This window comes from Synchiropus splendidus, chromosome 15 (genome assembly GCF_027744825.2).
Source record: "Synchiropus splendidus isolate RoL2022-P1 chromosome 15, RoL_Sspl_1.0, whole genome shotgun sequence".
Classification (NCBI taxonomy): Eukaryota; Metazoa; Chordata; class Actinopteri; order Syngnathiformes; family Callionymidae; genus Synchiropus; species Synchiropus splendidus.
Genome location: NC_071348.1, coordinates 13,896,532 through 13,923,285, shown reverse-complemented (window position 1 = coordinate 13,923,285; position 26,754 = coordinate 13,896,532). Strand labels below are relative to the sequence as shown.

General features: G+C 42.5%; 2 protein-coding genes across 3 annotated transcripts; one reads left to right on the top strand and one right to left on the bottom strand.

Annotated features, from left to right (window-relative positions):
- Nucleotides 1–22,461, top strand: itga10 (integrin, alpha 10). Its single transcript, XM_053887460.1, has 30 exons — nucleotides 1–637; nucleotides 5,335–5,446; nucleotides 5,799–5,908; nucleotides 5,988–6,076; nucleotides 7,667–7,781; nucleotides 7,849–7,976; nucleotides 8,460–8,608; nucleotides 11,997–12,147; nucleotides 15,351–15,516; nucleotides 16,207–16,280; nucleotides 16,345–16,489; nucleotides 16,797–16,945; nucleotides 17,032–17,175; nucleotides 17,241–17,447; nucleotides 18,026–18,156; nucleotides 18,286–18,452; nucleotides 18,576–18,718; nucleotides 18,787–18,897; nucleotides 18,963–19,048; nucleotides 19,127–19,268; nucleotides 19,339–19,431; nucleotides 19,514–19,590; nucleotides 19,659–19,748; nucleotides 19,819–19,903; nucleotides 19,983–20,096; nucleotides 20,166–20,273; nucleotides 20,340–20,453; nucleotides 20,514–20,609; nucleotides 20,668–20,781; nucleotides 22,059–22,461. Exons 1-30 carry the CDS (start codon nucleotides 586–588, stop codon nucleotides 22,110–22,112), a joined length of 3,516 nt encoding a protein of 1,171 aa, XP_053743435.1. The 5' UTR covers nucleotides 1–585; the 3' UTR covers nucleotides 22,113–22,461.
- Nucleotides 22,337–26,731, bottom strand: polr3c (polymerase (RNA) III (DNA directed) polypeptide C). 2 transcript variants are annotated; one of them, XM_053887462.1, is made up of 13 exons: nucleotides 26,660–26,731; nucleotides 25,522–25,668; nucleotides 25,111–25,375; nucleotides 24,546–24,821; nucleotides 24,320–24,429; nucleotides 24,081–24,254; nucleotides 23,960–24,011; nucleotides 23,830–23,890; nucleotides 23,290–23,440; nucleotides 23,108–23,209; nucleotides 22,997–23,046; nucleotides 22,775–22,943; nucleotides 22,337–22,712 (listed from the first exon to the last, which is right to left on the bottom strand). In XM_053887462.1, exons 2-13 carry the CDS (start codon nucleotides 25,666–25,668, stop codon nucleotides 22,683–22,685), a joined length of 1,587 nt encoding a protein of 528 aa, XP_053743437.1. In that variant the 5' UTR covers nucleotides 26,660–26,731; the 3' UTR covers nucleotides 22,337–22,682. The 2 variants fall into 2 exon arrangements, with proteins under 2 accessions (XP_053743437.1, XP_053743436.1); XM_053887461.1 differs by having other exon boundaries at nucleotides 22,344–22,712; nucleotides 22,775–22,924.
- Between the last annotated feature and the right edge of the window lie 23 nt (nucleotides 26,732–26,754).

Genomic DNA, 26,754 nt, shown 5'->3' with positions numbered 1-26,754 from the left:
CACTCTTTCATTTCCAAGTTAAAAATCCATGACACATATAGAATCTTGGAAAAATCACTTGGAGTTTCACTTGGAGGATTAAGTTACGAGGAACGCGCATGATGGACAAAAAGTTTTAAAAGTTTTTGCGAGGACCTTTGTCTTGAGGATTGGAGTTTGCTGGAAAGTGGATGTTCTCTGAACCCCTCTGAAGTTTGGAGGGATGGAGCACAGTGCTGCATGACTCGCTGTTTTTGGTCCGAATTTTCAAGCCTTTGTAGCCTCGGAATTCTGTAACGTACTGAACAGGTGACACTGTGACATGGATCCATGAATGATAAGCAAAAGTTTTCATTCAATTTTTCTCTGGAAGTACTTCAACAAGCACTGGACTGCCTGATGTTGTTTCTCTAAACGACTGTGGCTGACCTTCTCCACTCACAAAGAGCGGACATGCATACATAGCACAGAGTAAATGCATCCCCTGGGAAAAGTGACAGTTGAAAAAAGTGAGTGCGACTGATACACAGACTTCAATCTCAGGAGAGACCACGCTGTAAACAGACGGCTAAATACACAGGACCCTATCATTTCATATCAGCCATCATGGAACTGCATAGATGCCTGTTGTGTCTGGAATTCATCCTTCTGCTTAAAAGTAAGTGTTGCTCCACTGGAAATCAGTCAAAAAATCAGTTGTTGCCTCTTTACCTGTGAGTTTGTCCATACAGTGACTCGTTGCAACTCTCAAGGCATGCGCACTGATAGTGAGCAATTGACCTTAAAAACTTTCCTAACCAGACTGTCTGGAGGGGGCAGAGAGAAGTCCAAATGAATTATGTGGCAGAGTTTGTTGTTCAGATGAAAGCAGTGACGGTTGTCCAGATAAATAATTTCTATAGATCTTGCAGATCCATTTGCGATATCTCAGATTTGGAAAATAGTCTTAAGGCAGCCCATGTGCATATATCTTCTGCTTACAAGGTGACTTGTTCATCTCTATTTACACTTGACACCTTTTGACCTTTGCAGCTGTGTAACTGGAGTGCCATGCCGTATCAGCTCTTCCTTCGACATGATGTCTAACCTTAAGCTTGTGTGTGTGTTTCCTACACGGTCCATAAAAGCTACTACTTTCACACCTCATTGAGTCATTTCTCCTCACCAGCAGGAAACCGCAGAAAGCTCCATTGTTGTCTCCCAGAGCCATATCTGCTGATAAGCAACAGTTAATAGCTGCATTTAAGACCGCCACCATGAAGTATGTGATCAATAATCTGTGAAATTAACTCAAGTAAAACAAACTCCACTCCACGTGGAAACTTGAGTCAGGCATATGAACTTCAGTCAGTTTTCATGCTATGCTATTTGCTTCTAGACAGAAGCTGAGGAACGTTTGGACCGATGAGATTACGAACAACATATTAACACTTCCATGTGTTTTTAACTATCACACTGGCAGCAAAATGACAGAATAATTTGTGTTTTCATGCATGCATTTGTAATAGCATTTTCCCGGCTGGGGCATGTGTCATAGAGGTTCACGTAGGTGAGTAAGTACTGTTAATGGTTTGAACAGAGTGCCTCTGATGCGGCTAGCAGGCTTCCCATGTGTGTTACACTGTTATGTCTTACTGAGATGTCAAACACAGGTGTGTATTTCACAGCAGCCCCTCGTATGCTTGTACTCTTCCTGGAATCTGCCTCCACTTTTTTGGGAGACTTCCATCACTTACTTTCATTCCCTCTCCCACCCCTTCCTCCTTCCTTATCCAACTCCTTCCCCCATGAGAGGGTGACAGAGATGGGAAGCAATCAAAATAATGGAGAGAAAATCTGTGAGAGGGGGATGCAGAGGGGTACAAGAAACAAGTCATATAATGATGGAAACAGATGATGAGAAAATCAGGCAGGCAGAGGTGCCATCACTCAAGTGATGTCAGTTAGAAAACAGAAGGTATTGGTGGGCAATTTGGATGTTATCTTGTGTTGGCTGAAATGCTAAAATTAGACCTATAATAGAAGCAAAATTTTGTGAGAGCAGCAGGAGAGAAGGTATCTGGAAAAGAGAGATGAGGCGTCCGTAATATGTGTTTTCAAGTCAGTACTTTTACAAACCATTTCTCTGCAGGTTGTGTTTTCAGATGTCAAACCGTGAGGTACTTTTTATGAGCTTCTTTCCATTCTATAAAGTAGCGACACATCTGCAAGCCCAGCCACTTAAGCTATGGCTTTTTAGTCACTTATTTCTTGCACAGCGGCCACTTGGCGGCCTAGTGGTCAGCAGTTTTGCTTTGCAGCAAGAAGATTGCGGGTCAATTCCTGGGTTGGACAGGTAGCCTGCATAGAGTTTGTTCTCCTGTGGGCGCATGTAGGTTAACTGAACACTCTAATATTGCCCCAGGTGTGCGCTACCTGTCGAGGGTGTATTCCTGACTCTTGCCCTATGATCGCTAGGGTAGGCTCCAGCACTTCCTGCTACTCTGACCAGGTGGTTAACTGTTGATGTATGTATGCATGTTTGCACAGCAAGGTATACCAGACAGTGCAACACATTCATCGAGTAGTACAGATACTGTTCTTATGTAGCTATACAGCATGCAATACATTCTGATGTGCACAGATACTCAAACGTCTTGTAACATTTTTGCATTGATGCAAATACACAACCACAACAAAATTGCTCCTCTTTCGCTTCACTGCAAATGTGAATCCAGGACATGTCCAGTTCGATGACATGTGAAAGGCTTCTACATATATGAGCCCACGGCAGTCTGTGTGGTTTTTAGGGAATCTGGTCTTAGTTTGGCTTCATACATGTTTGCTGCTAGTTGTCATAGCGATGGGTGGTCAGACGGGCTGCGGTATAGTGTGGAGTATAAACTCAAACGAAAATGGAACCAGGAGAGCAGGACGGAGAAAGTAAAGAACTGTTGAGGGGAGTTCTGATTGCATGGGTTTGTATTTACTTTGTCTGTGGGTGTTTGTTACTGCAGAAGCCTTCTGTGAATGGGGGACTAAAGGGGAAATTCAAAAGGAAATGCTGTTTTCAGATGATGGCTTAACTACTGTCGAACAGGGTTGTGTTTGCTCAAGAACTGTGTGAACACTGCGATGTTGGTTAGTAAAGTGTTTTCATGTTAAGTGTTTAACAAGACTGGATGTACAGGTCATGATGAGATCGGAAGCGATGTCATACAGTATGGTCTAGCAATATTAGGTGGGACAATAAAAAGTGAGGTTGGCACGACTGCTCGAAACCTCAAAGCTAAACTTTGGCCTCAATACACTTTGGCAGGGTACAGTGATGAGAGCAGAGAGGGAACAGATATATCCAGTTTCCCAGCCAAAACCATAGTGGAAGTCCATACTGATTGCAGTGGGTAGGCTAACTGCACGTATCACTTTGACTTTGTCAGAACAGAGGATTAGAGGAACATGCTCCCTAAAATCATTGTAGAGATATTTGTTTCTAATTAAAACTGATGATCTCATGATGCACTTTTGTTTTCCAGGTTAAATGACCATGTTTAGTTAAATATACATTTTATTTAAACCTTGTTGCAGTTGAAAATAGAGTAGAAATAGAGTGTGCCAGTGACATCTTTGACAAGCTCTGTATCGTTGAGCCAAAGAAAATAGACATTATGAAGTCATGTTCTGGGCAGTATATAATTATAATGGAGGCCACGTGTGGCCCAGAGCCGTGAGTTTGACATACCTGTTATAGAACCTGCTAGCATGTGATTATTTCTTCAGAACTAGGACACATGACACATATGGGTGCAAAATGTCTATGCTTGAAGGTCAGCTGAGGTAGTTCTGGACATTTGCTGAAGAAATAATTTAATAACTTTAATAACTTCATTTTAGGGGGAGAGTGGGAGAGCGAAGTGGCATTGCAGGTTGGAAGAAGAAAAAAGAAATCTTAGACAAAGGACACTGAAGATGGACTCCAGCTGGTCTGTAAAAAATGCGTAACATATGAATGGAATAGCTTCTACACTTGGTCAATCATGGGCTGAAGAAGTTCTGTCGGAAAACTGTCCTTTATTTTTAGTTTATTACTTGTGCCAAGGACAGCCTTACAAATCAGTGAGGGCGTGCAGAGAGGAATCGTGACCCTTTGCTCGCTGACTGCTTAACCTCCTGAGCAATTTGGCACAAAGCTGACCTGTCTGGAGTAGTTTAGATAAATACTGAAGACTTCATAGACTGAAATCTCAACTTTGATGTCGACTCGGAGGGTGAGCATTTGTGGCTCAATATTTTATTGGACACATTTAAGTCATAACCTCAGATGCTATTTCTAGCCCATAGTAGGTCCATCTGGATTGCATTTACAATGGGCCCAGTGCTGGTAGTGACATACTCCATTTTAAACCATCAGTGATGCTAAAAATACGGATTTTGGAAGAGAAACTGTATGTACAATGTTCAGCCTACTGCTTCTTCATGTCAAGCATGTTTTTGGTTCAAGATTCCTACCTAGTTGATGACAACATACATGAACACAACTAAAAGTCAACATGAAATATTGAGCACATGTTTTCATAGCACACTGAGCGCGAATTTTTATACCACAGAGTTATTTTTTGAACAGCCATGCTGCTCTGATGTGTGTGGTCACACAGATTGCTGGACTGCATGCATGCAACACGTTTCCTAACTGTATCTTGGTTTGAAACTTGTACTGCAAAAAATGCATGTTACATTATGGGCTAAAAGTTGTGAAGTTGAAACATATAAAAAGCCAAAAGTAAAACAATACAATGCAAAGCTGTTTAGTAGATTTAGCTCACATTCAAATCCAATCTTGCTTTAGTTTTTATAGGTGTGTTAAAGCAAAATGTGAAGTCAATGTTGGATTTCAGTAACAGCAACATGTTATAAAATTAAGTTGCTTTACACTGTACAGTAAGTGGTTTGTGTTTCAGAGTCTCATTCATTTGAATATATTTATTCAGGCGATTTTCACTCTCATTGACACACATATTTAAAAAGCTAATAATATTCAGTCAAATCAAATTTTGACTTGTAGGAATGTGTTTTCAGTCTGTGGCTTACATCCTTGCGCTTTTCCTGCTGTCCGTGTTTCGGTCTCCTACGATCCCCTCGCTCCGTATGAAAGTAGGATTGTGAGTCCTAACAGGGCTGCTACTATACTCCAGAGTTTTTCTAACCCACACCCTTCACTGCTCTCTCTCCTGCTGCCCCTCTGACTGGCCAAACTGTGTTTATCTGTCTTTCTGACCACTTCCTGTTCAGTTTCCTCACCTCTTATTGATAATAATGTGGTATTCAAGGCAATCTATTTGTGATGTTGATATTCATATGGATGTTTTTCTCTTACAGATCTCTGTCAGGGCTTTAATATTGATGTAAAGCATCCACGCATCTTCACTGGTCCAGAGAACGCCTTGTTTGGCTTTTCAGTTTTGCAGCATGAATCGGCTGATGGGAAAACGTAAGATTCTATTTCCCACTAAAACAAATGGTTGCATTATGACTGTATTCATAATATATAATGGATTAAACATTTATAGAAGATGTTATTAATGTTCATAATCATTTATGGTAACTTATGAAATTTATAATAACAATAATAATAACAATAACAAAAACAAAAACCTTAAACTAAGCCTCCTGTATAATGTTATTTCTAATACTAACACTATTCTCTCAAATACATAAGAAACCGTGTAAGTTGTACATTCATAGCATCTTCTACACAGCCTTATGAATGCGTCATCATGTCTTATGAATGTACTAATAATGCATGATAAATAAGCCCTTAGCCACATTTTTATTTGACTCAGGATGCTGGTTGGTGCTCCCTGGGATGGACCACAGAACAACAGAAAAGGGGATGTGTACAAGTGCAAAGTGGGACAGGAGAGGGACTCAAACTGCAGCAAAGTAAATCTAGGTGACAATCCCATAACAGAACGTTGAATCTGTCTTGTTCTATGTGCTAAAACCATTTCACTTTCATGATCCTGTTATAGGTGAGAAAGCGCTCCAGAATGTAACTAAAAACTTGAAGAACTCTCACCTGGGAATGACGTTAACTCCAGACTCTCCTGATGGTTTCCTGGTATGTGTTATGCATTTTGGATTTGCCATCTCTTTTAGCTGGAGCTTCTATTGCCTCACCTTTCTCACACGCCGAGCCAGTTTTGCCGCTCTGCTTGGACATAGTGGATGTGTACTGTTGAGCCTTACACAGTATTTGTGAAAACAACACTGACTTGATAGTCTGTCCAAACCTTGCACATCATTCTTACAGTTTTGTTTTTGCAGTCCTGCTTATACAACCCATCCTCACTCCCATGGCGTAAAATATTGACGCTGGGAAAGTTTGTGTCCTACACTGAAGAAAAATGCAGTCTTCAGCATTGAATGTTACACACAGGTGTTTCAATGGACTAAAAGAACATTTTCATTTGTGGGTAAATTAAATAGCAATTTCACACAGTATAAAATGTAGAATGAATGGAGCGTCATCCCATAGCTTACCCTAACCCCAACATTCGTCTTTTTTTCACGTCACCCTGCGACAACATGCATGCTGAACCCTACCTTTTTTGTCAGTATAGGACACAAAAGCCAACTTTCCCAACATCAGTATATGACGCCATGGGAGTGAGGATGAGTTGCAACATAAGTAGGTCAGACTTAAAACTAAGTCCGTACTGGAATGACTTGAGCTCCAAAATTAATGACATTGTAATACTCACTTAAGAACAAGAATAGTACTTTCAACCAAATTATATGTATTCTCTACGAATTTTCTATGAAACCGACACATTCAGAATCCTTCTAGTGAAACCCAAAACTCTTCTTCTCCTGGATACTGCTGTAGATGCCTCTGTGTTTTGTGTGGATTTTGGACAGTGTGTTCAGACGTGTGTGCGCCTTTCAGTACAAATGTTGATTTTCTTTGTGTCTCAACCGCATGTTCAGATATCCGCCACATTTTTTGCGGCTGCTTGAATCATACACGCTACCTAAACACGAGCCAGCACGCTACACTCAAATGTTTGTCTTCACTGTGATGGTCAGGCTCCATCAGAGGAACGGAATGCTTCTCTTTGTTAATGACCGACAGGAAAAGTGTCTACTGCCTGTCTTCTTTCCTTCTCTCTCATTTATCTGTTGCCTGCGTGTGCACAGAGTGACCTGTGTGTAAGAACACTTCTCATTGTGTCCCCCTTTCCTTCTCTCCGTCTTCAGTACGGCACACGTTTTGCGGCCAGCCCTCCTCTCCCCACACTCTCCACTTTTCTCAGTTTGAAAGCAAATAAATTGTGGGCTTTGAAGACATGAATATTTTATATGATGTCCCCCAAACCACCGTCCCCACCACCACACAGCCACCCTCCCTCATTTAACACAATCAGTTTGAAATAGCCGGTCTGGTGTCTCAGTTCTGTTAAACCACTTAAAACAATAGTGGCTGCCAGCACGTCAACAATAGGCTCTCTCTCTTTCTGCCTCTCCCTGCTCTTGGTCACCAAAAACCACACCATTGCTGTTTTTCCATGACTTACTCCCTATAAAGGCCTTCGTCTTTTCACTGTTGCTTATTCACACTACGGTATGTTTCTTGAGCATGCGTTACCTAGTTCTCTGTTTGTTTAAACCCTCTGACAATGACACGTATGAGATGCCATGTATTTGGCAGGCCTGTGCTCCGCTGTGGTCTCAGGAGTGCGGCACATCTATGTTCAGCACTGGCATCTGTGCCTCTGTGAGCGATGACCTCGAGCCAAGAGAGACCATCGCTCCAACAGCGCAAAGTAAAGACACACAAACACGATTTGGAAGCATGAACCACTTGCCTCATGCTCTTTTATCTTGCGGCAGGATGCTCGACGTACATGGATATTGTGATCGTGCTGGATGGCTCTAATAGCATCTACCCCTGGTTTGAGGTCCAGAACTTCCTAAGCAACATCCTCAGCAAGTTCCACATCAGTTCAGACCAGATGCAGGTAACGTTCCCCACTTTTGTGTAATTGTTCCTTAATTATATTACTGATGGACGGCTCTCAGTTTGAGTTGGACCATTTCTTTTGACCCAAAAACTGCTGACCCTCAAGACCAGATTTGTGGATGACTGAGAGCCAACTTTTGGGAACAGGACTGTTAATGTAAGAGACGTTAGCGTTTCTCTCTTGAGGTTGGGGAGACTGGAAGAGTGCAAGAAGGGTAGAGGGATACTATTCTGAGTAAAACAACAAGAGGAATGGGAGGGGAGTTCTGAGTCAAAGGGGAGGGTGGGGGGTAGCAGGCAATCTGAGGTGAAAAGGAAATTCCTCTGGTTTTTGAATGAATTCAAAAATTCCTGAAACACACTGTTTACTTTAAGAATAGAATTGCTGGTTAAAGAGACAGTAAACCCTAAAAGCTCTGATGTCGCTCTCCATCCAGCCCCTCAGCCATGAATGTTGCCGGTAATATTTGTGTACATTCAGGTTGGAATACTGCAGTATGGCGAGGTTGCAGTCCATGAGTGGTCGCTTAAAGATTACCAGACCACACGGGAGGTGGTGGAGGCCGCCAAAAACATCAGCCGGCAGGAAGGACGAGAAACACGCACAGCCGAAGCCATCAAAACTGCCTGGTAAGCCTGTGCATCATTTTTACTCTGCCAGGAATATTTTCCACGGTCTCCTTTCAGAGCAAAGACGGTCGAAAACTTGCTACATACCAAACTGTTTCATAGTCAGAGAGATGAAATATATAATAATGGAAGGCTACCTTCACTCACTCTTGTTAGTCAGCACCATGGCTTCAGTACATGCTTTCCCACAGACACACACGAGGCAGGTAATTGGTGTGTTCCTGTTTTCCGGGACATTTAAAGGTGAAAGAGAAACTTAGGAGAAAACACTTGAAAGCTAGTTGAAAAGCAGTGACGGGAAAATAGCACTCATAAAGTAGAGTCACTGTGGCTTTAATCACCACTGACACCCTGATGACATGATGGCTATTTCCCACAGTCTCTAATAGTGTTGTTGTAAAAAAATGTCCATGGAAACAAATGAGATTTTGGTCACCAAGTCACCTGACTGACATCACGAGCATCTGTTATCAATCATTGCACTAGCTTTACTTGTGAGTGACCACCAGCATGACTGTCGATAAAGCCCCTGTGACTGACTCCTGGATGAGAGAAGCTGTTGTTCAAGTCAAGTAAAGTGTGTGTCTTATATCAGATCGCTGATATCCAGTGGTGTGGGCTGGGGGCAGGAAGGTGACAGGATATGAAAACACCAAAGATTAGCTGAACTTGGAGTTGCAGACTGCTGATTCGGCACCTCTACAGGTGTGGCACAACCTCACCCAGCCTGGTCAGCTCAGATGTGCGTCTGCAGCTGTAAAAATATGCCCTCACACAGATCAAAGGCACACACACACACACACAGACTAACACGCTGATAATTTCTTCATTCTATACTTACAAGTCATGCATTGGCTGCATGCTGACCCTCTCACCTCGCCTTCTGCTGCGGACTGCTCATTTAACCTTTGACCCTCTAACCTTATTATAAACTCAACTCGACACCCTGGCTCCCTGCTAAAATAGCTGCTCTAGAAGTGGAGGAATTCCAAAATCTCTACTGTAGATGACCGTTATATCCTGCTGTTTGCTGTCCTAGATTTTAGATCCTTAGATTTTTTTTTTACATTTTTTTAAAGTATGTCAAATGACTTGGACTATGTCTTGGAGTTCAAATCCAGCTCAGGTTAACCTCTAGTGTTGGTGTGTGTTAGAAATCTGATAAATTAAGCTGTATACGGGTTTTTCTGTGCACTACAGCATGAAAACAAAAGCATCACAGTTGTCTGTTAAATTCTTAGTATGTGCTTGTGTTTCAGTCACTGTCCATCACACTACACCCTGTATCAGCAACCTTTAGGTCTGTCTAATGCAAATCAAAAATGTATTTTATAGCTTGTGATAAAACTCCACATTTTAGTAGAATTTAAGCACATTTCATTTATAGAGAGAGAAATGTTAACATTTATAGGTGCTCAAGGAGGAGACTGAAGGAGTCAAATGCAGACATATCTTTAGCTTATTTAACTTAGCAAGCACAGAGTTGCATAAAAGTAAAATGAAAATGTGTTTATTTTATGCTAACAATATTAGCCAATCTAGTTTTGAACTTTTTTTTCAATGTCTGCTTCGTATTTAAAGAAGAGAGGGTGATAAATATAATAGATATGATATATATTTGATAAATAACAAATGAATAACTTTGGTTATTAGCTCTTGCTATTCAGTGATCCAGGCTAGCTAAGAATAATTATGTAAATATGCATTTGACTAACCTAGGGATGCACTAATACCAGCATTGGGTACTCTCCAATAGGGTTGCAGAGTAGTTACACAATTACACAGAAAGTTACTTTGATTTTTTTGTTTTTTGAACAACATTCTTCGATATGTTTTTCTTGTACTTGGGTGACGGACACAAGTTTCACTGCAGGACAAACACAAATTTAACACAATCGTCATAAACTGACGTTCAAATTGTCTGCTGCAGTAACGTTTTTGTGGTGTCAGTGGCCATTTTATGTATGGTACCGGTATTGGTGCATCCCTGAACTATAACCTGTCAATGCAAATGTGTGGAGGACAAAAATGGAAACTTCATCACAACAAGACATTTTAAAACTTCTCAGTGATGGCACTGAAAATCCAGACTAGACCTGGGTGAAAAAATAGACAAAAAAACATCACCAACGTCTGAGTCAATTCAATAAGAAAAGATAAAGTCATTTGTTTTGATGTCTAAAGGTGTGTTTGGATAGTTTCCGATGAGCCAGTCGAGGTAATGAAGTGTTTGATTGGTTACAAACTGATGAAAACACACCACCAACATTCCATCAAAATGAGGCTGACTTTTTTTCTGAGACGAAAACCCTCTCTAGAAACCGCACACTTGCAGTCTGCCACACTGCGTCATTACCACACTGCTGTGACTCCATAAAATGAGTTGTAAATACAAGCTGACTTCCCATTTAGCTCCTATCTCTCTTCTCTTATCCTCTTTACACTTTCTCTTTCCCAATTCTTATGTCCCATTTCAACTTGTTTATCCTCTTTTCCTTACCCTTTCTTTTTTCTCCCCTTCTTCTCCAGAGTAATTGCTCTTGTCGATCTCTCCTCCTCCACTTTTATTGTCTCGTTCACACACTATTGAAACCACTTTAAAGCTCTTTCATGTATTTTTATGAATCTCTCAGTTCTTCTTATTCTCATATGTGTTTGAATGTATTCCTTTTTTCTTTTGGCACCGCTCATATGGGTCCCCTAAGCTCACCAGATCTTATTTCTTGTTTCATCTTTGCGACAGGATGATCATCCATTTGTGCGACTTTGGGATTTGACTCTTACTTCTTGTGTTTCTCTACTCCCTTCATAATTAGCAGGGTGCACCGGTTGTTTTTAACATTGAGCTTCTTGTGGCTAACCAAAATGTTATATTTAGGCGAGGGCTGGTGCGTGGCCAGTGACAGCTCTCGGAGTGCATGTGTGTGTGTGTGAGTCTGAGGTTGACCGACTACACTATGCTTAAAGCAGGTCCCAGTGAGAACAGGTTTCCTGCACACCAACAGGGTGTGGCCCCTGCCAGTCTCTGCCTGTTTGTCATGAACGTTTCCCCTCAATGTCGTGCACAGCTGGATGAGTATCCGTGACACATATGTTTAGCACGCAGTGAACTCTGACTGTCCAAAATTCTCAATTAACTGAAGATGTGTGTCTGAACTCTATTGATGCCTCTGCACTTTTCCCCACCAAAGCACACAGATCTGTATATTATCTAATGGGGAGGGGAGGAAACCAAGGCACCCCAGCCTCCCTGCTGTTCTCCATTAAGCCCTTTTTCTTTGTACCTTTTGGCTCCTTCATTCTCTTATCCTGTCTGTTTTAATACTGAAACAACACAGCTGGACATTTCCAGAACAAATCACTTTTCAATTCTCAAATTTCGTCGCAGCACAGAGGCGTTCAGTTCTGAGCGTGGCGCGAGGGATGGAGCTACCAAGGTTATGATTGTAGTCACGGACGGAGAGTCACATGATGGGGAGGAACTGCCTGATGCCCTGGAGGAGTGCGAGAACAGGAATATCACCAGATACGCCATCGCTGTGAGTACATCTGCACAGACTCAGTGATAAATAATAAAAGTGGATTCATAGTTTCTAACCTACAGGAGTCATGAATTATGTTTTACTGAGTAATGGAAGAAGAGAATAGGAGACGTGTTTACATCACTGTATCAGCAAGGGAAGCTTTAGAGCAGGGGTTCTTAACCTTTTTGATCTCTGGGTCCACCTTTTCCAGAACCCGCAATTCATTCAAATAATAGAACTGAATTCTTAATGTTGCTCTTGAGTTTATTTGTATTCAATAACCATATTTAATCTAAATACTATCAAGCAAACCAAAACCTTGAAATTACATGAAGCAATGTGATCGCCGCAAAGAACTCAGCAGCAGAACCAGGTGCAAGTCATGTTCATCAAATTTAGTAAAGAAAAAAGAAAAAAAAATACACTTGCAAAATGTTGAGAAGATTGGAAAAACGGTTCGTCATGAATACATTTCTGAATAAAATTAATATATTAAAGCGTCTAAACATCATAAAATATATTTTTTTCATGAATAAAGTCTAAAGAAGATAACTAAAGTGTAAATTAAAGTATTGTCATAAAATATTGTACTTCATTTTGAAATCGGCTCCAACAGGTGCTTTTCATGAACATGACTTGTGTTATCTGACCCTGCATCGCCCATTTTTATGTAAATCTATATCAGGCTTACATTGGCGGAATTGGAACACCAAACTGCCATGCAGTTTTGGCATTTGCACTTATATTATGTGGATCAGTTGACAGGATATTCATTCCAACAAGGCACAGCACAGAAGGATTTTCATTCACTTAGAAAAAGTTTTACACTTATTTAGTGTTCGAATCCAACACAGTCAATATTGTAGACCTGATATGAGATCATTGCAAAAATGTTCCTGGTCCTTGTCAGGGAACCTTCAAGATAAGATAAGGTTTGGCAATTGCCAATGTAAATTAATATTTGGAAACTGACTTTGGAATGATTTGGAAGGAAATGACTTTGAGGGGAACTGGGTGGATGCTTTAAGGTCTTTTGTGTTATGGTTGGTTTAGAGACTGCAGGACTGCTAAAATTCATGGAGCAAAAATTTGAAATGGGAGATTGGGAAACACATGTCAATCATTAATGAAGTTATTGAAGTACTTTCTTGTTTACTGTCAGTAATCAGTTATTAAGACTGAACTGTTGTTGAGAAAAATATCGGCAGGCTTAACACGCGGATCAATACTTAATAATAACTGGCTGGATGAGTTATTAGTTAACTTATATGTTGTTTTTGTACTCTCATCTGACGTGCAACCTGAGGTTTACATTGGACTAGAAAGTTCAGGATCTGAATTAAGTATTTCAGAGGAAGAGCTACTGAAGAGAAGTTTGGAGATAAAGTTCGGATGATGGTTTGGACATGTGCTGAGGAGAGACAAAGGCCACATGAACAGGACTATATACCGTAACTGTGACAACGTAAGGGCCAGAAAAGTTGCCTTTTTGAAATAAATTTGGACAAAGTTCATATTATGGAATGCTAAATGTTAAGACATCCCTGACATTCCAATTAGACAAAAATGTGACCATAACCACTCCTAAAAAAAACACAGAATACTGCCCTTGCTCACCCCAAAATTACATCTTCAAATTGCCAAATGACCCCATTGGGTGTACTAAAATAGCCAAGCGGGAAAGAACTTTCCTTCCCTGCTCCACCCTGCCCCTGAGCAGTCACAAACACACGGGGTGCTGCTGTGTTTTTTATGTCTGAGGGGCAGACAGCATCTAAAGGCAGCACTGAGTTAAGAAGACCCCTCCCATCGCCACAAGATAGAGTTCAGAAACCCTACGTCCCCACTATGGAACCACAGCGGGGGGAATGTGGGCCGACACTGCCACATTTTGATGTTGATCTAGATAAGGATGATGAAGAACAGATTTGCAAGGCTGGCTGTATTTAGGGTTTAAATATATGTGGTTCCGCAAGTGGACAGAATGTTGAAGCAGTGCGGAAACTCAGCAGCCAGAACACACACCCATCAGATTACCATTGTTAGACTACTGGTTCATCACAGTCATCATTGCTTGAAACAAGCACTGGCTTCTGAAATCTGTGGCATCAAATCTGCTGTTGATCTTCATCACTGCCTCTTCACATAAAAGTCACAGTTCTCCAACAACTTCAATACATATTTTATTCCTGATTTTTGTATTTAAAATTATCAAAGACCAGACATGTAAAATTGGATTTTGAACATGATGAGAGGCGAGAGCTACTTCATGTCAGTGTGTTTTTACGTGCCTGTGAAGTAGAGTGTGTGTGGTGAAAATGGTTCACAGGGGACCATTGAGCTTTCAAAACACGAGCATGAGTGTGTTTTATCCATCAGCACGGGTCAGAGTGTGGACATGGGGGGGAAGGTGAATGTCAAAACATATTTCCAAAGCTCCATACTGGCACTGTGGAAAGACATTTTCAATGTTTTTTCTGGCTCCGATATTATTTTTTTTATTATATTTTCTAGGGTTGTATTAATTTACAAAACACTTGGCAGCTTCAGTGGACTTTCAATAAACATATTTATACACAGAGTGCTTTCCCATTTGACAGTTCCCAGCCACCCTGTAGGAAAGCGAATGTTTCCTCTGCTTTTTCGGTGGTAGATTCAAAGTTAGGGATCGGGTTCTCATATGGAATTCTGTCTGAGAGCTCACAGCGTTGAACCGTAGGCCGCTGCTTTTACAGAACATATTCAGTATCAATCATCTTTTCACCTCCCTGCCTGGGATTCACATTAGCAAGTACTTTGCGGTAACTTTTCGGTCACTCGATACTTGTACTTGCTTAGTTTTGCGGTCAAGAATCTATTTTATTTTTTTTTTAATTGCCTGCCAGTTCCAATGGAGTTAGCTACCCAGCTATCCACTCATTATTTATCGTTGAGTGTGTTCCGCTTGCAATGGTTATGTGATGATGATAATGACATAATCATATTATGACTGTTTATGTTAATCAACCTTCAACAATTTGGCTGTCAAATAGAGGAAGGTGTAATGTTACAGTGAGAAACTCTCTGCTGAATAATAAGGATGTGTTGAACAGGGAAATAATGAATTTGTGGAGCCTTCGAGCAAAAAACAATATAATAGTGTATCATTAATTATTAAAGAACTACTGTTCATATAAGGAATATTGATTTCATTCGAACCAGTTACTTTCTGTCTTTAGGTGCTTGGTCACTACATTCGACGGCAGCATGATCCGGAAACCTTCATCAATGAGATTAAATATATTGCAAGCGACCCTGACGACAAATACTTCTTCAATGTGACGGACGAAGCTGCTCTCAACGACATCGTGGACGCATTGGGAGATCGGATCTTCACCTTGGAAGGTCTGTGGGTGATCACTCAGTGGTTCTAACCTCAGTTTCTAACTCAGTTATATGAGGTGCAGAGGATATGGAGGGGTGAAATCTGCCAGAGTAAAAACAGCTGGTTTATCAGGTGAAATGTCCCAACTGAGCAAATTTTATCTGCTGCTAAAAAAAATATAGCTCTAATATCTCTTACTTTATAACCCTTCAAGTATAAACCGAATGGAGACATAAATTAATTGGAGGCAGCGCATATGATGGCCAACAAGATATCATCAAACAAAGATATAAATCCAGACTTCGCTTGGAAACCTCACCAAAATTGAATCATATATTCCTTGTCCCCCTATGTATTTTTTAAAATAAGTTTCAACAACCTTTCGTGTCACTCTGCTAACAGACTGACACATAAACCAGATAAATCAGTGAAATGACTTGTGACTGCTGACTTGTAAGAGTAGAAAACAGGAGTGAGGCAAATTCACATACATCCCAGCAGTTCTCAGGAAAGGAAGGATGACGTAGAGTTGTGCTTCCAGTACCAGAGAGGAAGGGACAAAGGAAAGGAGTGGGTGAGAGTTTTTACAACCTGGTGTCTTCAGGGTGAGTGAGGGTGCTAATGATCCTGAGAAGGAAAGGAAGGAAGGGAGGAGATGTTCACTGAAACGGTGATGGATGACACTGACCTTTAACTCTTCCCTTCTTTAGGCACACTGGGCTACAACCAAAGTTCCTTCCACATGGAGATGTCTCAGATCGGCTTCTCCACGCACACACTGGACGTACGTCTGATGTCAGTGATCACCTAGCCATTTCAATATCAAACATTCTGTATCGGGTTCTCAGGATGGCATTTTGTTTGGGATGGTCGGTGCCTACGACTGGGACGGCGGGGTCTTGAAGGAGGGCTTCAATGGAAGAATCATGCCTGCCAGAGAGGCTTTCGAGAGCGAGTTTCCACTGGAGCTGAAAAACCATGCTGCTTATCTAGGTAACTTGCCAGATCGCACCAGTACAAATACATTGTCATGATCATTCTCATTCCTCCTGCCTGCTTGAATTTTAGCTGCAGCTGTTAGTGAATCATAGCTCAAGAATCTGAATTTGATGGCAGTTTATCTTTTGTTGAACTGTTTTATTTAGATTAGCTTTAGTAGACTTGAAGTGAGGTCTTGCTCTTGTTAGTTCTTAATTTATTCTGATGATTTAAGTTAAAATAACCCTTATGACTAGAGATGCAATGAACTCGAAGTAAAACGTTGCTGTTTTTAGTGTTGAGTTGTGTTTGCGACCCGCAGGATACACAGTGTCATCGGTGATTGTGGGAGACTGGCGGAGGTTGTACATTGCTGGGGCGCCTCGATTCAAACACAAAGGCAAAGTTATCTTGTTTGAACTCAGTGACGATGGCGATGTCAAAATCGTTCAAGCTCTGAATGGAGAACAGGTAAGATCACAAGTCCAGCATTAAATATATAGCAATGTCTCCCCCTATTGGCAGAAAGCTGAACCTACATTTGATCTGATGTGCAGATCGGCTCCTACTATGGGAGTGAGGTGTGCGGCCTGGACGTGGACCAGGACGGCATCACCGACGTGCTCCTGGTGGCTGCTCCCATGTTTCTTGGATCAGGGAATAAAGAGGCCGGTCGTGTGTACATCTACACCCTCAGTGCGGTGAGACAGTTCAAGCAGCACATGTGATATGACTGAAGTCAAAAGTTTATGAACTTGTCCCACAGGAGGAGGTGTTTGTGTCCAATGGTACCCTGAAGTCTGAGGATAAATCTCAGGATGCCAGATTTGGCTATGCGATGGCAGCCGCTCCTGACCTCAACCATGACGGCTTCACAGACCTGCTGGTGGGGGCACCACTGGAGGACGAGCACCGGGGGGCCGTTTACGTCTACCATGGCTACAGCATCTACATCATCCATGACTACAAACAGGTCTATATTTCAATAATATGCACAAACCTTCCTGGCTGTGATATGTTGCAATGCTCCTTACCACTGCAGCCCTAAGGCACCACCATCACTGAAATGTCTAGGGACCTGATTTATGAACCCATACATTGTGGTGTTAATCTAAAGCTCATGATCATACTGCATTATATCAGTCCCGCTTTTACTCTGAGCGTCAGTGTTTGATCCCATCGCATGTTTTTATCCATCAAGAGAAACATTAGCATGCACGCTATACTCAAAAATACAAAGGCACTTTTGAGGTTAAGGCATTTAAAAGTAAGTGCATCCGTGTGTATTTACTGTGCATTACAGACAAATCTGCTGTTTTAGTAAAAATGTGCCCTGTAGTGACACCTAATGGACAGAGCTATGCAATGCAGCTAAATCCTCGACCTCTGTAAAATTGTTTGGGTACTGAGGTTACTTAAATTATATTTTAAATACAAGTTGCATGCATAACTCATTTGAGTTTAATTAGTACATGTAGCCTTGCTTTCCAGAGTTTCAGGTAAGCAGTATTGGATGGAGGATTCAATAGTCTTTTATACTCCATATTACAGCGTATTTCAGGGTCATCAATTTCCCCGACGCTGCAGTATTTTGGCCGCAGTGTGAGTGCACGCCTGGACTTGGATGGAGACGAGCTAATAGACTTGGCAGTGGGAGCACACGGCAGCGCTGTGCTGCTCAGGTGAGCAGTGTCGGGCAGCAGAGGGTCGAATTTAATGTAAAATTATTTCACACTCACAAGGTTTTCCTGCGCCACCAACTGAGCAAGAGCTCATGATCATGATCTAGCATGTCATTGACTGTCCTCCAGCTCCCGAAGCATCGTCCAGATCAATGTGAGCCTGTCCTTCCAGCCACACTCCATCAATGTCATTCAAAAGACCTGCCTGAGGGGGGGCAGGGAGTCAGCTTGTCTGAACGCCACCACCTGCTTCACTGCCGTTTCTCGCTCTCCCCGACCTCAGAGCAACAGCTTTGGTAAAACCTCACACGCATTACATCACACATTCCCTAGTGATCTCGAAGAACTTGTCATGACCCATTATAATGGAGTTCTCAGGGGGTTTCTAACTCTGTCAACTCTTTCCACCATCCCCTCAGATCTGTGGGTGTCAGCCATGCTGGATGACAGGAAGCTGTCAGCTCGGGCTCTTTTTGACGACAGCTCCCACCGACAGACTCAGCTACCTCTGCGAGTTCGAACAGGCGAAACACTGTGCTACAAACTGCCCTTCCATGTCTATGTAAGCCGCACACAAGCACGTTTCCTCTGGCAGATTTGACCGCCATCAAACACTTCTGTCTTCTTCAGGACACAGCAGATTACATCCGTCCAATCAGCTTCGCGCTCAAGTTTAAGATCAACGAGACACAGAGTGGTCCAGTCCTCGACGAGGGCTGGCCCAATACACTCAAAAAATATGTGAGCAGCCGTCTTTATGAAATGTAACCAGGATTTCATCTCATGGGATTTTATGCTCTCTCTAGATACCATTTTTCAGGGACTGTGGGGAGGACGATGTGTGCACCACCGACCTGGTGCTTCAGGCCCGCCTGGACATCTCTGGGACAAGGTGCTGACTCCGTTTTCTGGCGTCCTCTTTTCCTGCATGCTGCTACTGAGATATAACTCGGTCGTTTGTTCTCCACAGACAGAAGCCTTACGTGATTCGCAGTCCTCGTAGGCGTCTTTCAGTGGAGGTGCAGCTTCAAAACAGACTGGAAAACGCCTACAACACCAGCCTGACGATGCATTACTCACGAAATCTACATTTCTCCAGTCTAAGCATTCGGGTGAGCCCTCATAAATAGTTACTATGAAACCGCAACACAGCAACATCGCCTGACTCGCTCTGTCTGGTAGGAGGACGCCCACTTTAAAATCGAGTGCACGGCACTCGGAGCTAATAGCCACTCATGCAACGTCAGCTATCCAGTGTTTCGTTCCCAGTCAAAGGTACATGCCAGGAAAACCCTCCCACACGTCCTTGCTGCCGGTGAAATGTGTCAACGCTGCAAGTTTGTCCTCCTCTCTGCAGGTGAACTTCATGTTGGAGTTTGAGTTCAGCTGCACATCTCTGTCTAGTCGGGTTCAAATTAAGCTCAGAGCTGCCAGGTAGCTAAAAAGAAAGTGCAAAACAAAAGACAAGAGAACTGGATTACTCATTCTCTCTCTTCCTGCAGTGACAGTGTGGAGAGAGAAGAGACTCTGGAAGATAACAGCGCTCAGCTCCAGACCTTTGTTCAGTACGAGCCTGATCTGTTTGTCAGCAGGTACGTACGTAACATTCATCTTTTCCCCAGATTGATCCTTGTTCTGGAACTGATGTTTGTGCTTTTTAAGTGACTCTAATCTAAATCGATATGAAGTCCACCCCACTCGCTCAATGTCAGAAGCAATTGGCCCGGAGTTCTACACTAACCTCAGGGTATGTCTTATGTGTAGTATATGGGGGCAGCAGTATGAATGGAAAAGCCCACGCATAAGTATCATTGTTTCATGTGCAGCTTCAAAATCTTGGCTGTTACTCTGTGAGTAACCTGGAGTTAAAGATTCTTCTGCCCTCGGTGGCAGCTGGAGACCGAGTCTTCATGAACGTCGCTGAGATCTTTTCCTACAATGTGAGTCGTCTGGACTGTGAGCGTCTCGTTTCTATCAGCTCATTTGTGCGCATGAAAACTCTCCTGCAGGCTACAGGAGTCAACTGCAGTGTGATGAGCGATCTGGCCCAGCTCAAGGACAGGCAGAGAGACGTGTGGCCCTTCCACCCGGATGACATGATGCAGCATGACACCCTGGTGAGACCCGATAACGGAGAGAGGCCTCTCATTTCAAATCTGAAACAATCCTTTTTTTGTGTGCAGAATTGCAGCAGATCCTGGTGCGAAGAAGTTGTGTGTCAAGTGAAGCAGCTACTGCGAGGTCAGACGGCAGTCATCCGCCTCAGTCGAAGAGTTCATGATGACTTTTTCAGAAAAGTAAGCAGGCAACAGAGTCTTCACAGTGACTCGAGAAGTAACACCTCTGCTCCTCTCCAGGCCAAATATAAGTCAGCGAGGATCGTCGGCACCTACCGTCTGGCAGCTCAGGAGACTAACCTTATCACCTTGGGAACAGAAACAGCCTGGAGAGAGGTGCGGCTGACAGTATGAAAAAGATTTTAAGTTTCTAATCTTCACCGTTTTTCCTCAGACTGTCCTGGAGATTCTGAAAGGAAGAGCCATCCCCATCTCACTGTGGATCCTTATTGGCAGCATCATCGGAGGCTTGCTGCTGCTTGCACTCATAATCTTCATACTCTGGAAGGTAATTCACATTCTTTAGATCCACTGACAAGGTCCTTTGTTTACTGGCGCCTCTACACACACATCAGCCCTTAACAAAAGCCAGTATTCTTGATGTTCATTTTATTAAGTATAGAGTAAGTATACTTATACAAGTATACTCCAGAGCATAGCAGAAGTGTACTAGAAAGTATACTAGGTTTATATTTCTTCAGACTACATTGGATCTTTAGCTTACTTAAGTATACTTTCAATTATTCAGTAAGTACACTACCAGTGTAATACACATGCATTACAAACAATCAATGTATATGTAAAGTTCACACTATTTACAGTCATATACTCTCAAGCATATACACTATCTAAAGGAGTACACATCCCCCTCCCAGTTGAGTACAGATGGCAGTGTGTTTATTAACCAATTGCATCAACTTATGACTTGTGTGTATGATACATAACACCTATGGTAAACGGCAGAGGGTCACGCTCAGAGTGACCAATAATTATTTAGTAATTCAGTCAATCCCTGTTAAATGAGAACAAAACAATAGCAGAGCAGTAACAACAAATATCTGTTTTCTGCTCCCAGTCACCCACTTCTGTGATCCTTTGCTTCTCCATCACCTCAATAATATATACTTGGAGGAAAAAGTTGTATACTTGAAGTTAGTAAGTTTTATTCAGTGTGCTATTTTTAAGTATTTAAAATGTAGTATGTGAAAAGTAAATGTCAGTTTTAGTATAAAATAAGTAAACTCATAGTACACTTGAATAAACTTCTTTTTTCTAAGGGAGGCTGCACCACACGTACCATTAAAATGCCTGGTCATTGCAGGAGTGTTTCCTGCCAGCATGGCAAGCCTTGTTTCACCACCATTCTTTCTTGGGTCCTTCAAACATCGTTCAAGGTTCTTCTTGACACCCCACTTTTGACGCTGTTTGTCATTGAAAGTTGAGACTGTTGAGCTTTTCTCCCAAAAACCTGCACACCTTGCCATCAAAGATCTCGCTCCCTTGACTCTTCTTATGCTATGATATCTTGACATTTTGGTGGCTGAGGATTGGATTCATTCTTTGTCCACTTCTTCATCAAATTCTGTGTCACTCATGCAGCCTGTTGGCGTTAAGTCACATCCTACTTCCGACACCAGAGGTGACAGAAGCTACCTGTTGCAACTTATCCCTCTTAGGGAATAGCACAAAGTTCTGGGTCTTAGAACTCATAACTTCTAATTTCCATGTACATGTGTCAATATGCATCTGATGTAAAATTTGGAATCTCACCTTGTTCTCCAACAGCTCGGATTCTTTGCACGTAGACAGAGAGGAGAGGACGAGAACCATGAGAACTAAGGCCGACCTCATGTTGAAAACACAGGCACAGCGTCCTGGGACTGTCTGCGCCAAAAAAGCATCACAAGGGTCCAACAGAAATGCACTTCCCACCATCTCAAAGGTTCCGGAGCACTTTTGTAAATAGTATTTTTATTTTATTTTATGGGAATGGATCCAAAACTCTTCTATTTAATACATCAACGTCTTCGAGCTTATCCAGGCTGCTGGACTTGCCTCTCTTAGCATCTATTGTCTGACGATTAACTCATGCAAGTGAAACCATTTCAAGACCCGTACCATAGCCCCGCGGACATACAGAGGAGCCTAAAGTCTTTCAAGTTAAAAGTTCCATCCATTACATTCTATGTTTTTCACATGTTCTCTTTCTTTTTAAATAAAGGAAAATGATGAAACAAAATGCTTCAATCTGTTTGATTTTTATTCATCATCCCAAATGAGTCAAGCTAGTGAGTAAAAAATAAAACTCAAGCATTCATTCATGATCTGTGATGGCTAAATTAAGCAAGTTATCCTCAGGTGGCAGCACTAGCCGTGGAGTCGATGTACGATTCAAGAAGGAACATGGTTTCATCCACCTGGTTCTCTGCAGAATCTAGCCTGTAGAAAGAGGTGCTGAGGTCATCCAAAGTCGCGACAAAGTGGAGCTATATTTGTCTCACTTGTTTATATGAAGCCGTAAGGAATCCAGTTGTTGTTTTTCTGGAGCTGTGATCATCTCCTCCACCTCCGTCAGCTGCTCTGGCTCGGCGCCGCTGGCCTGCAGGGACGCCAGAATCGCCTCGATTCTCTGAGACTTCTCCAGCAGTCGCCTGTCCGGCCATCATCACACTGTCAATCATGTATGTCTGACAGTGTGACAGAACAGTAACTCAGCCACTCACTTGTTGTTATTCGTCTCAAACAGGCGTCTTTCTATGAGGTTCGCAACAGCCTGGTGACGAAAACCGAATCAGGGATGCAACAAGTTCCACACCCATAGGGAAACCTTTTACCTTGTAGCAGTTCTGAAGGAGCATTCTTGCTGTGGGGAGCTGGTTAACTGTGTACAGATAGAAAGTTCTAGAAGGAGCAAAGTCTGGAGTTTTTGGGATTTCCTGACAAAAGAAACCAAATATTCACTGAGCTATCACCAAACTATGTGAAAGGGGTGGAGGGGTATGTGCACCACATGTACCTGCAGCTGGACCAAGTTGTGGGACAGCAGTGTATACAGCATGTCTTTGGCCTCCTTGGCTGGAATCATGGCAAAGTCCTCAACCTGCTTTTGCTCGAGGTGCCGTTTTCGGAGCAGCAAGCGGAAGATTCTAGCAGATCGGGACCCAAATCTAGAAAAAGAAAAAAAAAAAGAGTCTAAAAGCCTACATGAGATAAGGTGAAGTGCCAGGTAAACATGTCTTCAATGAAGTTTAAGACGCTTGTGTAAGGGTATATGACTTAAGTGACAACAAACTGAGGAAATGTTGCTAGACATTTGATATGTACACGACATTTAACTTCACTGACCATATTATTATATTGTTATTTGTGTGTCGCAGTACAGAACACATATACAGTATACCTGGAAGACAACTAAGAATATACTAAACATTATGACCACAGTGCCAAGAGGAAACCCACACAGTACATACAAACAGCACAAAGGTCCAGCTACGCGAGTTCAGTTGTTCAGCTTGTGTTTACCATGCATTCGAAGAAAACAAAAACTTGAATTCACCTTTCTTGGACCACTGACTCAATCGTGGCTCGTGCTAAGTTGGCTAATGCTTTGTGCAGATCTGAGACAGGTGTCAAGATCTAAACTGAAAAAAATGTTTTTATCTCCACAAAACAACAGGAAAGGATACTGACAGTGAACATCCCGCCTCCACTTTCACCAGCCTTCCCCACTACATCCATCTGAAATAGACAATGCATTAGTTATGTTTAAAGACAGAATGACAAGCATCATAACAAATCTAGTCTCACTGGATCGTCCACCAGCAGAGTGAGGTACTGGTCCAGAATGTGTCGGGCGATGTTGTAAGTGGTTGGAAGGGAGCGGAATATCTCGTTGGCTGAGAGCGGCTTTGTGCAGGGGGCATTGCCCGCAGTGGTGACCTCGCTCATCCTCAGCATCGTCCTCACGATCTCGCTGCTGGTCTGCAGGTGACAGAAATCCTCTTCTCAACACTGTCATATGAATAGCTTCTTAAAGCACATCTGACCTGGTCCATTTTATTCGCCACAGCCCCAATGATGGCCTGGTCTCTGAAGTGTTGATGGAATCTCTCAAAATTCACCTGCCAGTAAATGCTCTCATCGCCATGAGTCTGAGGTCAACAGAAGTTGAATGAAGAAACTCAAAACATCAACACTCTCCTAGTTAGGTGAAGGCTACTCATTACTTTCTACGACACCAGTACTGGCAATAAGCTGCACCGCCCACCTGAGAGTCCGTCCTAGCTTTCTTTGCGTTTCTCTGGTCCTCTCCTTCCTCTGTTGAGAGCTGGCGTTTGCCCCGCCCAATCAGAGACACCTGTGGTATGCTGTAACAATCGGGGAAGGTTTCTGGCTTTGGCAGATGGACAGACGCAGCGGGGGTAGCTGTGGTTTCACGTTGTGTCGCAGTCCCTGCTGTGGCCAACATGGGACAGCGCTGAAGAAAATGGGTCTCCACCAATTTGGAGAAAGTAGAGGTCACCTCGCTGTACTCCATGCTGCGCCCCTCTGCCAAGAAAAAGAACATAGATCAGGGGTTTCCAACTCACTCACAGTCCAAGCTGTTGGCCAAAATGTATATTGATCAGTCTGCAAAAGGCATTCTTTGATTGGTAAAAGTCGCACATACTCTTTTCCGCTTTCCAATCTGTCATCATATTCCCTTTTTCCTGAACCAATTTTTAGGAATTTTCCAGACTGCTTCTTGACATTTATGTACTACTTGCTAGGTTTTGGTGTGTTTAAATTATTTTTACATTTCAATGATTGTGTTCATAATTGTTGTGAGAACACTGACCCTCCATGTTTTGCGTCAGACGATCAGCGACGGTCTTCACAGTGCTACTCATGGTCATGTGACCTCGCTGCAGTAGCTCCTCCACGATCAGCTCGCCAGTGTCACCATAAAGAGTCTTGGCAGTGTAGATGTAACGTGGGTAACGTAGGAACCGCAGAATCAGATGGCAGCTGGTCCGATACTCTGTCGGGCTGCCGGGCCCTCTGCGTCCTGAGCTGAAATGGCAGACTCCATGCTGCATGAGCACACACAGGGACTTCTTAATCTGCAGACAGAACAGGAAAAACACAAAATGGATTAGCAGAGCAGAAAGGATTGAGAATATTGACCAGAACATAAATTATCATCACGGGACACTATACACAACAGGAATCCACTGTCATACATATGAGAGTACATGAAGAGCAGTACCAGGTCCAGGGAGATGCCAGTCTCATGAATGATGGTTCTTAAATTCTGCGCTCCATTTTTGAGCAGGTGTGTTCCCACTTTCTCCACCACTTCTCCAAAATGCTCCTTCAGCAGAAGACTGCACAGTCGTGTCTCCTGGGAAGTCATCTGGGGAGACGAAGAGGAGGTGAAGTGTGTGGGAAGTTTTCTCACCAACTGCTACTTTAATAAAAGAAGGAACAGTTGTGTTGCTGGGAACATTGGTGTCATATTTGGAGAATTGATAATGTCTTTCACTTCCATTTTGACAAGGATACTCTAAAAACAAGCTACCCCAACTGAATCATTTTTCTTGATTGTTTTAGAATTATATTGGACATATGTACAGTTAGCCCCATCAGTTTATGGACTAAGACGTGCTGGGCAACAATAGCAACACTTTAATGTAGATTAATTTGCCAGTATTGGCAAATGAACCCCATAACTTTAAAGTGGGTTCACTTCATGACTAAATTTGTTGTGGAATATACATTTGTGAAAGGACATTGCAGTGCAGTACTTGTGGAGAGCTTGAAAAAGAAGGTTAACAAATGTTTTGGTCACTGTGATAGGATCTTATTGGACATTATTAATTTATATTAAATATTAAATGGACATTATTAATCCTCTTTCTGGTAAATTCAACTGTCAAAGAGCACTACTGTACATATTTTCAAGTTTGTATTGAGAGACACAGTCCTGGAGGATTAGCTGCTTCAAGAGCAAAGCTCGATGCTCACAGAGATGTTTAGCAGTGAACAATGAGAACAAGTAGCTCCATACATCAAGGAGGCACAGACTTGAGTCCCTCCACAAGCCCGACCAGCGCCGGTAGTACAAGGGGAATAGAGAGGTGATCTCAGGTCGACCAAGAACAATAACTACTGCACCTCGCTTTACAAACTCTTGAGAGTCATCTGGCAGACGTTCATTTGCAAAGTGGGGAAACTACTTTTGTCTGACTAAAGCCATAGTTTATTCTGCATAGGTTAGAGTAGGAACAATGAATACACGGACACTTTTGAGTGGATAATGTATAAAAGGCAGAACAACAGAAGAGGCGAATGTTAAGTTGACACTTTGTATATGACACAACAACAGCCAGCTATTTGCCACAAACCTTGCTGTTTATTCACTGCGCTGTTCTTCACCAAACTCATGTAGCTCCTGTCAACACACGCACTACCGGGTGCCGCGGTGCACTCTGGGAAGCGG

What these genes read in the sequence shown, in the direction of transcription:
- itga10 (XM_053887460.1), top strand. Translation starts at nt 586, where the DNA reads ATGGAACTGCATAGATGCCTGTTGTGTCTGGAATTCATCCTTCTGCTT. An exon ending in AAACCATGCTGCTTATCTAG is followed by an intron (nt 16,490 to 16,796) that starts GTAACTTGCCAG and finishes TGCGACCCGCAG; the next exon opens with GATACACAGTGTCATCGGTG. An exon ending in TAATCTTCATACTCTGGAAG is followed by an intron (nt 20,782 to 22,058) that starts GTAATTCACATT and finishes GTTCTCCAACAG; the next exon opens with CTCGGATTCTTTGCACGTAG.
- polr3c (XM_053887461.1), bottom strand. Translation starts at nt 25,668, where the DNA reads ATGACTTCCCAGGAGACACGACTGTGCAGTCTTCTGCTGAAGGAGCAT. An exon ending in TCCTTCAGAACTGCTACAAG is followed by an intron (nt 23,047 to 23,107) that starts GTAAAAGGTTTC and finishes TTTCGTCACCAG; the next exon opens with GCTGTTGCGAACCTCATAGA. An exon ending in TTACGGCTTCATATAAACAA is followed by an intron (nt 22,713 to 22,774) that starts GTGAGACAAATA and finishes CTCTTTCTACAG; the next exon opens with GCTAGATTCTGCAGAGAACC.